This window comes from Schistocerca nitens, chromosome 2 (assembly GCF_023898315.1).
Source record: "Schistocerca nitens isolate TAMUIC-IGC-003100 chromosome 2, iqSchNite1.1, whole genome shotgun sequence".
Classification (NCBI taxonomy): Eukaryota; Metazoa; Arthropoda; class Insecta; order Orthoptera; family Acrididae; genus Schistocerca; species Schistocerca nitens.
Window position 1 is genome coordinate 27,212,266 of NC_064615.1, and position 15,032 is coordinate 27,227,297.

The 15,032-nt window shown below is 41.3% G+C and overlaps 1 protein-coding gene across 1 annotated transcript in view; it reads right to left on the reverse strand.

Annotated features, from left to right (window-relative positions):
- LOC126235686 (uncharacterized) overlaps positions 1 to 15,032 on the reverse strand; it is a 134,062-nt gene that overhangs the window by 107,539 nt on the left and 11,491 nt on the right. Inside the window, exon 2 of the mRNA XM_049944428.1 lies at positions 6,411 to 6,530. Within this exon, the coding sequence (XP_049800385.1) occupies positions 6,411 to 6,473 (63 nt within the window). The 5' untranslated portion in view covers positions 6,474 to 6,530. The remainder of the gene's footprint in view (positions 1 to 6,410; positions 6,531 to 15,032) is intronic.

Here is a 15,032-nt window from a genome sequence, read left to right on the forward strand (position 1 = left end):
ATTATATGACTTTTCTCCATAGCAGTAACAATCTTAATGATCTTAAAACCTGTGCTGAAAATACACTCACTCATGCAGCATATTGGTTCAGAGCAAATGGTTTCCTGCTAAATGAAAATAAAACTCAGCAGATAATCTTCACTCTAAGAGACAAGCCACTATCTGATGACCCTAGTTCTGTTAAATTCCTGGGAGTTTATTTAGATGAAAAGTTATCCTGGGGCCAACATGTAAACTATATTAGTAGTAAACTATCTAGAGTAATTTATTTATTAAGACAACTCAGAAATTGTGTACCTGAGACATACATCAGATCATCTTATTTTGCATTTTTCCAGAGTATAATATCCTATGGCATTATCTTGTGGGGTAACTGTAGTCATATACATGACATCCTATTATTGCAGAAGAAAGCCATTAGGATAATAACAAATTCTTCACATAAGGCTCACTGCAAACCGTTATTTACTAAACAAAAAAGTATGACTGTAATAAACCTCTATATATACAATGTCTTAATCTTTACGAAGAAGAACCTACAAGATGTGAAACGTAGAGAAAATGTACACTGTTACAACACAAGAAGCATCAAACACATATACACACCTTACCACAGACTATCAAAATCAATAAATAGCTATGAAGTCACAGGCCACAAGCTATTTAATAAGCTGCCACATGCCATACAGGATCTTCCTGAACATACATTCAAAGAAAGACTGCATGAATGGTTTATTGCCCACCCATGAATTCTTCAACTGTAAAATGCAGTAATCCAACAGATGACCCACTGTACATTTATTGTAATATAAGCTAAAATATTTCTGTAGTCAATACCTTATCACGCTGTATTATAAACTGTAACTTCATTTGACGTTGTCAGTTGCTGTAGTGGCCTAAAGACAATAAAATCTTTATTATTATTATTATCATAAACCCAATCATCCCGGCCGCCCCATTGTAGCTGGTTACCAAGCCCCCACAGAACGTATCTCTGCCTACGTAGATCAACACCTTCAGCCCATTACATGCAGTCTCCCATCCTTCATCAAAGACACCAACCACTTTCTCGAACGCCTGGAATCCTTACCCAATCTGTTACCCCCGGAAACCATCCTTGTAACCATTGATGCCACTTCCTTATACACAAATATTCCGCACGTCCAGGGCCTCACTTCCTTTCCCGCCGATCACCTACCACCCTACCTAAAACCTCTTTCCTCATTATCTTACCTAGCTTCATCCTGACCCCACAACTTCTTCACTTTTGAAGGCCAGACATACCAACAATTAAAGGGAACAGCCATGGGTACCAGGATGGCCCCCTCGTACGCCAACCTATTCATGGGTCGCTTAGAGGAAGCCTTCTTGGTTACCCTGGTCTGCCAACCCAAAGTTTGGTACAGATTTATTGATGACATCTTCATGACCTGGACTCACGGTGAAGAAGAACTCCAGAATTTCCTCTCCAACCTCAACTCCTTTGGTTCCATCAGATTCACCTGGTCCTACTCCAAATCCCATGCCACATTCCTTGACGTTGACCTCCATCTGTACAATGGCCAGATTCACATGTCCGTCCACATCAAACCCACCAACAAGCAACAGTACCTCCATATGACAGCTGCCACCCATTCCACATCAAACGGTCCCTTCCCTACAGCGTAGGTCTTCATGGCAAACGAATCTGCTCCAGTCTGGAATCCCTGAACCATTACACCAACAACCTGAAAACAGCTTTCGCATCCCGCAACTACCCTCCCGATCTGGTACAGAAGCAAATAACCAGAGCCACTTCCTCATCCCCTCAAACCCAGAACCTCCCACAGAAGAACCACAATAGTGCCCCACTTGTGACAGGATACTTTCCGGGACTGGACCAGACTCTGAATGTGGCTCTCCAGCAGGGATACGACTTCCTCAAATCCTTCCCTGAAATGAGATCCATCCTTCATGAAATCCTCCCCACTCCACCAAGAGTGTCTTTCCGCCTTCCACCTAACTTTTGTAACCTCTTAGTTCATCCCTATGAAATCCCCAAACCACCTTCCCTACCCTCTGGCTCCTACCCTTGTAACCGCCCCCAGTGTAAAACCTGTCCCATGCACCCTCCCACCACCACCTACTCCAGTCCTGTAACCTGGAAGGTGTACACGATCAAAGGCAGAGCCACGTGTGAAAGCACCCACGTCATTTACCAACTGACCTGCCTACACTGTGAAGCTTTCTATGTGGGAATGACCAGCAACAAACTGTCCACAGGCAGACAGTATTTGTTGGTAATGAGGATCACCCTGTGGCTAAACTTGCCTTGGTGCACAGCCAGCACATCTTGGCGCAGTGTTACACCATCCGGGTTATCTGGATACTTCCCACTAACACCAACCTGTCAGAACTCTGGAGATTGGAACTTGCCCTTCAGTATATCCTCTCCTCTCGTTATCCTCCAGGCCTCAACCTCCGCTAATTTCAAGTTGCCGCCGCTCGTACCTCACCTGTCTTTCAACATCTTTGCCTCTGTACTTCCGCCTCGACTGACATCTCTGCCCGAACTCTTTGCCTTTAGAAATGTCAGCTTGTGTCTGTGTATGTGCGGATGGATATGTGTGTGTGTGCTAGTGTATAACCGTCCTTTTTTCCCCCCAAGGTAAGTCTTTCCGCTCCCGGGATTGGAATGACTCCTTACCCTCTCCCTTAAAACCCACATCCTTTCATCTTTCCCTCTTTCCTGACGAAGCAACCGTTGGTTGCGAAAGCTTGAATTTTGTGTGTATGTTTGTGTTTGTTTGTGTGTCTATCGACCTGCCAGCACTTTCGTTTGGTAAGTCACATCATCTTTGTTTTTAGATATATTTTTCTCACGTGGAATGTTTCCCTCTATTATATGTATATAAATACATGCATACATACATACAGACATACATACATACATACATACATACAGACATATACACAAACAGCATATACAACAGACTCTCGACTATGTGGCCTCATGTGGTGAAAGGTCAAGCCAGATACCAAATAGCTGCATAGACCAGAGTTCTATAAATTCTCACTTCCAGCCCCAGACATACCATTCAAAACACCCATTTTCATACCAAAACCCAGTTTTATTAAATCTTGAGTGGGTGTGTCATTTTTCATAACATGATTGTGTGTGCACCTCGCTTTGTACACATTAAAGAATAGTTGTAACTTACCAAACGAAAGCGTTGGTATGTTGATACACACACAAAATTCAAGCTTTCGCAACCCACGGTTGCTTTGAAAGCTTGAATTTTGTGTGTGTGTTTATGTTTGTTTGTGTGTCTATAAACATACCAACGCTTTCGTTTGGTAAGTTACATCATCTTTGTTTTTAGATATATTTTTCCCACGTGGAATGTTTCCCTCTATTATATTAAAGAATAGTTGTCTTCATATTACCGAGGTAAACATGTATGAACAAAATTACAGATTAATCTTAGTTTAATTAAACAAAGACAAAATAAACTAATATTATATGAGCTAAATCATCATTTACCATCCATTCTGTAACATCCTCTGGATCAACAGCCTCCTAGCCCCAGTACACTTTTAAGCACTGAAATGATATCATCATTTCCATCTTTGACTTTGTTTCATACATGGATTCAAAATTAAAATGTCCACCTTCATGGTCTAAAAACTTCTGAAGAGCTTACAAGTGATGTGTTTGGAATCTCTTCCCATACTTTGAAAACATGTAAAATGTTTTACTGTTTAAAAGTGTACAACATGTTGTGTGTGATGTTTAGTATGTGTGAGACTCTGCACAAAAGGACCATAAGGAAACTTAAAGTCAACAAAATGAAGCACTCTTACACAACAACATCACCACATTGAAATAGCATAACAAACACAAATGGTAGCAGATGAGTTATTTATAAACAAACCTATTGTTTTCAGAGTGACAGGCTTTCAGAACCATTTATAATGGATCAAATCAGAGTTTTCAGTTAAATAGGCAGTGTTGGAGACTAGAAAGTGAAGTCTCTGAGCTTACAGAAGAGATGAGTTCAGAGATGATGTCATAGGACCCACTGGCGATTTTCAAGTGAGTATATGGACCTAATTTCTGATCTGTAATTCAGAAATTATGTCTGCATGTTTCTTACAACAAAATCAGGTATGTTATTTACTGTAGGTGAGTTTTTTTTATTTTAGTAGCTTGAACAGCAATGAACTCCTTTCATATTGGAGAACATCATTCACACTCGGGCTTCAATGCATTGTTATGAAGAGATTGGCTTGACAGAATCAGCAAAATTCTTCTAGAAAAATTCTTCTAGCATGAATTCTGAACCAATTAAGATTATGTGTGAGTAGTTTCTGTGGTGGTACAAATGAACTACACAAGTAATATATTTCACAATTTCCTGCAGCTCATTTCCATCATATGGCCATGTACAGTGTGTCTAAGAGGTCCCCATACCCCAGGTCAAAACAGGTTATTGAATATTGGGGATTAGATCAGATTTACTTTCATTCCAATTGATCCACAGTGAGGAGGTCCTCCAGGATGTAGAACATGTCAGAAAAACAATAATACATAACAAATACTTACAACTAAAACAAATAAGCTAACGTACCTTCCACAGGTCCCAAGTGGAATGATCGTCAATTTTTTTTTTTTTTTTTTTTTTTTTAAATGAACACTGTATGAAAGGATCATGTTACAACATCTATTTATTAAGTTTGCATTAATGCACTGAATTTAAAATTTAAAAAATGCTTTTTTTTATTTATGAGGTAATAAACATATAATAGAACGACTACAATACTTATTTACAATGAACACATTACTGCACTGAAATGGTGCAGAAGTTAGATTGCACTTTTTATAGACACACACACATACACACACACACACACACACACAAATCAGTTAGTTCTACTGCGAAATTCATCAATGGAGTAGGAGGAGTTGGCCACCAATAAATCCTTTAGGCTTCTCTTAAACTGGATTTCATTGGTTGTACTTTGTATAAAAACTATGAATGCAGCAGGTCTGTACAGACACCATGATGCATTACATATAAATCTGTGCAACTCTAGGTCCCCCTTGACATATTATGGAGCATCTCATCTCAGGAGCTCTGCTTTGAAAGGCTCCCTCAGCACTTTTGTGCAATTCTTGATTAGTCTTGTACTGATGCTGAGCCACATGGGACTCAATTATTCCCCCTAAAGAGTTATCTGGCGTGGTAAGTCCTGGCTTCATGGAGGCCATTTCAATGAGGCTGAAGGTGTTGCAGAAGTATGCTCAATCCACTGGCCTTGGAATTTTTTATCGATGAATTCAGTCACTGGAATAGCAAAGTATACTGAAGCTCTGTCCTGTTGTAACCACACATGATCCATGACTCCTTTGTCTTTGAGCTGTGGGATTAACCATGTCTGCAGCATGTCCAGATAAGAATTTCCATTCCCACCTATCAAACAACATGATCTGAACAGGCATCATGATGATATCGTGGCCCATATTGTAATAAAAATCAGGTTCCATTCATCTAACAAGGATTTCTCTCAGATCATAGAGCCATATTCCTCCTATCAGTACTGCATTCACATTCATCAGAAAATAACATTGGTGAATGAAACATGATATTTGGGAATTGCGCCTACAAGCACAGCACACTGCAACTCGGAGAACAATGTTGTTGTCAGATAATTCACTGACAAACTTTGGGCTACATCCTTTCATTTTCAAATCTTTTTCAATGGGGTCTTGCGTTGTGGGCTATAGTATTTGAAGCTCAACTCCTCTTTTGGAAATGGTATCAAGCCAAGACTTCTCAGACGTGCTGTACAAGCTCCATTACTACTGTAATAGGACATGGAGCAATGAAATCATTTATTTACGATATATTTACTAAGTATTTAATGTGTGATAGCTCTCACACTGCTTCTGTATCTGTACTGCCCACACCAGCTAAAATCACTACACTCTGCAGTGGCCGTGTGTGTGTGTGTGTGTGTGTGTGTGTGTGTGTGTGTGGTTTTCTTCCTTTATCTGATGGATGACCTTGTCCAGTAGCTGAATAATATTGAATAGTATATTTTTAATGGACCTGTCTGCCACTCAATGCCTCTTCTATATAGTGAGTAGCAATCTATCTAAATTCATATTATCATATCATTTGCATATTATATTGCAGATGTTAAACCCAATCTTCATTACTTAGATTGCAGAATGAGTAATGTTGCTTCACACACATTTCTCCCATGAGACAAGCAACAAACTAGGTACTACAGTTACGTTGTGACTACTGATTAGTATTAAAGATGATGATAAATAAAATGGGTGTGTCACAAGTATGCATATATTTTTATCAGTTACATTTACACTACAATATGACAGGCATGGAACAAAATTCAATTTGTATTACCTCAGGAGTCCCCAGTGCAAAATCAATAAGTGCTGGTAATGGAACAAGTGCATCTGATGGCATTTTTGTTGATAAACTTTTCTGTACAGCTTGAAAAAATGTATCTCAAAGTTTTCATGTCTGTAAACAGTGAAAAATATTAGAAGCATTAAAAATTGCAATTAAGTAACAATTAAGATCTTCCATTATTTCTCTCTAAGATCTAATCATACTGCAGAAGGTTGTGTAAACTCTTAAGGCCAAGAAGAAAATGTAATCAACTTAAATCAAAATAAATAACTTGAATAAGAACATTAAAATGAATAAGAACTACCTTATTACAAATGAATGAACATAGTTTTGCTTTTTATTTTGCAAAAAGACTGAAGTCCCTGTCATCAACGAGAGTCATGTACTACATGTTTTCTAATATTTGTTGAAAAAAGACCTACAAACTATTTTAAATGTGTGGCTGGTATTGCTGTATTCATTATAAATAAAACTGAGATCAAAACAGAACTGTATTATTCCAAACCAAAACGACTTTTCAAGGCATAATTACTTTCAGCTACTGCTGCTAAAGAGTAACAGGCTTTCTAATTAATTTCATCAAAAACATATTTGAGCATTTTTTGTCTTTAAATTTAATACATTTGCTCCAGTGTTGTAACACCCCCCCCCCCCCCCACACACACACACAGTGGCTGGTCGCTCTCTCTCTCTCTCTCTCTCTCTCTCTCTCTCTCTATTTCTCTCTTTGTGTGTGTGTGTTTTGTTTACTTCAGATGAATATGAAGATAGTATCCATTCCTTCGGACATGTCCAAAAGAACAGATACCATTGGTGATCTTGCAGCTCTCAAAGAACGAAATTACACTGAAATCCAGACCTTTAGCAGCTTACAGGCATTGATAAATATCAATGGGGACAGTTGAAAATGTGTGCCCCAACCAGGACTCGAACACGGGATCTCCTGCTTGCATGCCAAACACTCTACCCGACTGTGTCCCTGCCCACTATACTCATTACTCGCAGCAGTCAATCTGCCAATTCCTGTGAGAGTTTGGGCAATGTGAGTGCATCCACACTGAAGAGCATTGGCCAGTAAGCCTTATCTATATGAAGATGGTATCTGTTCTTTCGGACATGTCCGAAGCGGTAGACTGACTGCCACAAAATTTAGTGCGTGGACAGTAAGTTGGAAATGTGGGTCTCATGGTGAGCGTACCAGAGATAAATCCCTGCAGTCGCACTGTCCTCTGTGTCCTCAGTGGCTCAAATGGGTAGGGCATCTGCCATGTAAACAGGAGATCCCGGGTTCGAGCCCCGGTCGGGTCACACATTTTCAACTGTCCCCATTGATATTTATCTATGCCTGTAAGCAGCTAAACGTCTGGATTTCAGTGTAATTTCATACTTCAGATGAAGGTCTTTTTGCGACAAGCTCATTTATTTAGCGGCTTTTTGTTGTGTCTGTCTGGGACTAAACATCCCCACTATATGGTATGTAGCAATCTATTTTTTTCATAATATTGTCATTATTCCATATCTGATTTTGCATAGTTTAATATTCAACTTTTTGTACTTGTTCCTGAATACTTCTTAACACCTCCTCCACATGGTGATGGGTCACTTCCACTCATTTCATTGTTGTAATCCATTATAGTGTTTAGTGCAATTCAGACTGTTTACCAGAAGATCTTGGTATAGAAGGAAATATAGTTATTAGGATAGAGGAGGGCAGAGAGAACAAGAGTGAATGCTACCTACTTTTGAAATAATCATTGCCAAAGAACATTTCTAAGACTGTGCTGTCCCATGTAAATTGGTATAGAAAAAGATCAAATAGGAAATATAGCAGTAATACAATTTTAGAGAAAGACAGGAGGTGATGTAGGGATCCTAATGTTGTCAGCAGTATTTTTAGAGAATATTATTTTGAAGTAATAGAAAAACTCAAAAAGAAAACAATATCTCACAAAAATCAAGAAATATAAATAATGTATCCAATGCATAGAATATATTTTTCTGCCACCAGCAAGTGAATCGGAGGTAGCAAGTATAATACACAGCCCAAATCCCAAAAACACAGAACATATTGATGGAATACAAACATGTGTAATAAAGTACTGCACTCATTGGCTAATGAGACAGCTGACTGATTTGATTAACCAACTTTGGAGAAAAAGAGTATAATTCTGCCCTCAGGATGTGAGAAATGTATTATAGGGTGTATATGTGGACAAGTAAAAAAAATTCCCAGATTTTTCCCAGATTTCCCGGTTAAAAATACACTTTCTCCCGGATGAAAACAGACTTTTTCCATGTTATTAAGTGATAGTATATTTTCCCTTGGAACTGTAAAACTTATCAATCCTTTGAATGGTTATGTTTTTATACGCGGGCATTGAATTTCCCGGCACTTTAGAAAACGAAACTCAGGGAAGAAAACTCCTTTTGGAAAGATTTTTGATGTGCAGCAACATGTCCACTGCATATTTTCTTATTACGAAAGTATAAATTTGAATTCCACCGAACACTGCATGTTACTTTCCGAAACATTGTAATCGAGATTGCAATGCACTTTTGTAAGCCAGTCATAGCTCATGTCATGTGATCCCGCCAGCCAATGATAGTGGATATTCAGACCACAGGACACGTGATGTAGTCAGCTAATAGCAACATCACTGTTAAGCAGCGCGCATACACAAACAGGAAAAGTTAATGTTTTAAATTAATATACATAGTTTTGCTACAAGAAAAGCAAAGCTTTCACATATAGTATTGGTCTCTAAGGTTAATAAGCTGACAGAGAAGCTAAGTTTTCACATATAATGTTGATATTTTTTGCGCATGTTACACTTTAAGAGATATCACACAAATGTGCCAGTAAAATTTTTAGCCAAGTCCAGTGACTTGTCCTCAAGTTTTCCACAACTAAATTGGCTACCGCAGAGGAGAGAGAGCTTCCCGTAGCACTACATCAATTTGCTCATAGTAATGACATGAATGTCTGATCTTCTGGGCTCAAAATACTTCTAAATGACTCGTCATCAAACACTCTGTGATTTAAGAAATTCATCGTACATTCTCGCACATAGTTCAACTTGCGTAAAAGGAAATTTACTTTTTTATTTATTTATTTTGAAAGCAACACTTTTCAAACCACCATACAAAATATCTTCCTGCGACCTGTTAGAAATAGGTTCATTTCAGCAGTCGTCAGAGAGCGCCAGATAACAGGTGCCACCGCACTTTGGCAGCTGCTATGACACAAGGAGCCCGTATGTTCATACGCATAAAACATTAAAAGATCTTACATTATGTCATAAAGGAAAAAAAATACATCAGAGGATACTCCAAGAGCATCAGAATTTTGTGAACCATACTAAAATGACATATTGAAAGTGCATACTTACAGAGCACATTCGTATGTCCAGATTCCCAATGAAGTAGGCCTCAACCTGATATTAAGCTTTTCAGTGTGGGTTTCGGGATGTAAATTTTCTGGGGGAAGAGGGAACAGTGCTGTCTGGCGGAGCATGCAGGGCCTAGAGGTAGCAGACAAGCTACCGGTAAAGGGTCAAGAGGCTGTGAGGGTGGGAAAGATGGGAAAAAAGGGAGTGGAAAGGAGAGTAGCAGAGAAAAGGAAAAGATTCATGGGTGCATTGGCAGAGAGCTGTGCACAATGAGGGTGAAGGGACATGAGTAGGGAGGAGGTAATAGGATGGAAGGGGCAAAAACTGTTGGGTGGAGGGTGTCATGTCAATAGTTTACCCATCTGCTCAGTTCAGAAAAGCTGGAAGTGAAAGGGACGATCCAGATGCCCCTGGTTGTGAAGCTACCACCGAAATTAAGTATGTGATGTTCAGCTGCATACTGTGTTACAGGGTGATCCACTTGGCTCTTGGCAACAGTTTGGCAGTGGCCATTCATCCTGTTGGATAGATGGTTGGTAGTCATACCAATATATAAAGCTGAGCAATGATCGCAGCGGAGCTGGTACACGACATGATTGCTTCATCAGGTGGCCCAGTCTCTGATGGGGCAGAATAAGCATGTGACAGAACTGGAATAGAAACTGTTGTATGGGTGGATTGAGCGTGTCTTGCACCTGGATCTCCACAAGGATATAAATCCCTGTGGCAAAAGATTGGGGATGGGAGGGGCATAGGCATGGACTAGGCTGTTGGCGAGGTAGAATAAATGATGGAACACCACTTTAGGAGGAGTGGGAAGGATTGTGAGTGGGATGCCCCTCATATTAAGCCATGGTACTAACTAGGTAAAAATGCATCTACTGTTGATGATAGTTGGTGAGATTAATTTGGATGTAGGTCTGGATGGAGCCCTCTTAGGGGAGGAGGTCGATGTTCAGAAAGGTGGAACACTAGGTTGGGGAGGACCAAGTTAAGGGGGTGGAAGAGAAGGTATGAGTTTGTGAAGGTATAAGGATAGGGTGTCTTGGCCATGAATTCAGATCATTAAGATATCATCAATGAATCTGGAACAATCTAGGGTTTGGGGCTTTGGGAGGATAGGAGGATTTCCTCTAGAAAGCCCATAAATAGGTTGCCATAGGAGGGTGCCACATTGGTGCCCATGGCTGTACCACATATTTGCAGTGTTCCTCCTTGCCAGCCCCTCATGGCACCCAGATGCTGTGTAGCCAATATTTTCAGCCTGCCACAACCCTGAAAAATCCCTGGCAGTACTCCACTATATCCAGAGCCAAAACAATCTCAGAACACTTTCCAATAAAATCCTCCACCCCACAGAAGTTTCAGTTCTATCCGAAGGCCTCATCTTCACCCGTCGCCCAAATTCAGCCATGTTGGACTTGTCAAAGCTCTACTCTCCTTTTCCCAGTTCCTGCAATGGAAACACTTCTTTGAAGCCAATCCTTCCAACTAAAGCCAAGCCAACCTAACTGCAATGTTGAACCTTGCCTCTCCCAGTTCATACCACCATCTAACTATTATTCTCCATCCTCCCTTCCACACCACCCCCTGGCTACCTTCCAGGAATTCTTTACTCCAACTTGGCTCTACTATCCCTCCTCAGGTTCCTTCCTAAGAACACCAACCTTTGAGCAGAAGAGAGGACAGCCATACACAGCCTCAAAACAAATCCTGACCTGTTGTTATGGTCTTCAGTCCAGAGACTGGTTTGATGCAGCTCTCCATGCTACTCTATCCTGTGCAAGCTTCTTCATCTCCCAGTACTTACTGCAACCTACATCCTTCTGAATCTGCTTAGTGTATTCATCTCTTGGTCTCCCTCTACGATTTTTACCCTCCACACTGCCCTCCATTGCTAAATTTGCGATCCCGTGATGCCTCAGAACAAGTCCTACCAACTGGTCCCTTCTTCTTGTCAAGTTGTGCCACAAACTCCTCCTCTCCCCAATTCTATTCAATACCTCCTCATTAGTTATGTGATCTACTCATCTAATCTTCAGCATTCTTCTGTAGCTCCAAATTTCGAAAGCTTATATTCTCTTTTTGTCCAAACTATTTATCGTCCATCGCCCATGTTTCACTTCCATACATGGCTACACTCCATACAAATACTTTCAGAAACAACTTCATTTCACTTAAATCTATACTCGATGTCAACAAATTTCTCTTCTTCAGAAAAACTTTCCTTGCCATTGCCAGTCTACATTTTATATCCTCTCTACTTTGACCAACATCAGTTATATTGCTCCCCAAATAGTAAAACTCCTTTACTACTTTAAGTGTCTCATTTCCTAATCTAATTCCCTCAGCATCACCCGATTTAATTCGACTACATTCCATTATCCTTGTTTTGGTTTTGTTGATGATCATCTTATATCCTCCTTTCAACACACTGTCCATTCCGTTCAACTGCTCTTCCAAGTCTTTTGCTGTCTCTGACAGAATTACAATGTCATCGGCGAACCTCAAAGTTTTTATTTCTTCTCCATGGATTTTAATACCTACTCCGAATCCTGATCTAAGAACCTATTTTCAGACAAAGGTCCCACCACTGTCATAATGAACTGCAGTGACTACCAGGTGGAATGCGCCTAACAATTGTCTCACCCCCTCCACCTATCAAATGTGCCACAGTGATCCCTTGCCAGAAGTCCGACATAACCTCCAGTCCCTGCGTATAGCTTTAGGCAGTTCCCAGAACCTTTCCAATGGATCCATTTCCCTCCTCGGCCCTATTACAACCAACACATCGATCTTCAAAGTGTTCCCCAAAGTCTACAAACCCAACAATCCTGGACACCCGATTGGAGCTGGTTATTGTGCTCCTACTGAAAGAATTTTGGCCATTAGTAACCAACGCCTCCATTCTATTGCCCAAAATATAGCCTTCCACATGAAAGATACCAACGACTTCCTTCGCCGACTCTCCACTAGCCCCCCCCCCCTCCCCTTACCCAATGGATACCTACTCATCTCCACTACTTGCCTGTACACCAACATCCCTCATGCTCATGGTCTTGCCACTGTTGAGCACTAACTCTCCCAACATCCTTCCGATTTCAAACCCAGCACCTCATTCCCCATACACATTACTAACTTTGTCCTGACACATAACTCTCCTTCGAAGGAGAGATACACAAACAAATCCCGTTCGGCACCTCCTATGCCAACCTGTTTATGGGCCGTATAGAGAACACCTTTCTAGCCCCCCCACAACCCCAAAAAGCTCTGACCTAATTCAAGATCATTGATGATATCCTCATGATCTGGACTCTGGGCTGAGACATTCTGTTCTCATACCTTCACAACCTCAACACCTTCTCTCCAATCCACTCCAATTGGTCCTTCTCAACCCAGAGTTGCACCTTCCTGGACATTGACCTCGTCCTCTTTGAGGACTCCATTGACACCTCTGTCTCCATTATACATTAAGACCACCAACAATACCTGCATTTTTGACAGTTGCTATCCCTTCCACACACACAAAAAAAAAAAAAAAAAAAATATCCTTCCATACAGCCTAAAGACCCGAGGAGTGTGTATCTACAGTGACAGCAGCTCCCTTGGCCAGCATTACTGATGGTCTCACAAAGGCCGTCACAGACAGGCACTACCCCAGACCTAGTTCACAATCAGATTTCCCATGCCATAACCCCATACACCTCAAAAACCTCCCTCCCCTACACAGAACCAGCTACAAAGGAGAATCCCCCTCGTCACCATACCATCCTGGACTGGTACACTGAACCACATCCTTCACCTGGGATTTGATTATTTATCATCATGATTTGACAAAAGGGGCATACTACTCAAGATATTTCCCACTCCTCCTAAAGTTGTGTTCCACTGCCAACTTAACCTCCACAAGATCCTTGTCCATCCCTATGCCACTTCCAGTCTCAACCCTCTGCCACACAGATCACATCCCTGTGGAAGATCCCGGTCTAAGACATGCCCAGTCCACCCACTCAACAGTTCCTATTCCAGTCCTGTCACAGGCTTATTCTATGCCGTCAGAGGACAGGCCACCTGAGAAAGCAGCCATGTTGTGTAAGAGCTCTGCTGCAATCATTGCTCAGATTTCTATGTTGGTATGACTACCACTAGGATGAATGGCCACTGCCAAACTGTGGCCGAGAGCCAAGTGGACTACCCTGATACACAATGCAGCTCAACGGAACAAGCTTGATTTCAGTGGCTACTTCAAAATCCAGGCTATCTGGATCCTCTCCTCCATCACCACTTTTCCTGAATGGAAGAGAAGGGAGTTATCCTTACAACACATTTTTGGCTTCAAAAATCATCCTGGCCTCAACTTAACACTCTGCCAGTGCACTCACCAATTCCTCCCCCCTCCCCCACACTCACGTCTCCATCCTCATTGTGTACTGGACTCTGCCAGTGCACCCTCCAATATTTTTGCCCTCTTTGTTCCTCTCCTTTCTGCTCCCTTTTCCCTTTCCCTCCCTCCCCCACAGCCTCCCAACACTGCACTGTATAGCCTTGTCTACCACCTGTAGCCTCTGCAGGCTCTGAAATGCAGCACTGTTTCCTCTTGTCCCCATCCACACCCTTTATTCCCCAACTTTCCCCACTCCACTAAGGATTGTTGCTCCTGTTGGACACATTTCAGTTTTAGTCTGGCCTGAGCAGCCAGAGATAGGGGTCGTGTAGATGAGAAGTATTTGCCTGTGTGAAAGCATCTGTGTTTCTCTTTTCTAAGTAAGTCATAGCTGTAAGATTAATGTGTAACTGTAAGGGTCTACAGGTTGCATGCAGCCGTACCGTAAGTAACACACTCACGCCAGCCGACCTATCTGGAATGCTGACTATTTGCTTGGTCAGTACACGTGTGTCCAGCCGCAGTGCGATTCAGGCAGTAAGCCACAGGCTGCCATCCATAGTGTGCTGTATTAACTAGTGTGGCCTCAAGCATGAAAATGTCTCTTTTCTTAGCTCACCATGGAGTGTTTCGATATGACCATAATTAGGATGTCAGGCACAGTGATGATGGGTGCACGTAGCATGTGTGTTTTATAATCAGCCTTTGTTAATAAATCTACTTTAACTTACTTATCGTGTACGCATATTGCCGTACCTCAAGGACCCACTGCTTACAAATCCTGAGAAATATTTTGTCTAATTATCATCTGGGGCAACAACACAAACAAACCCCTTGTAT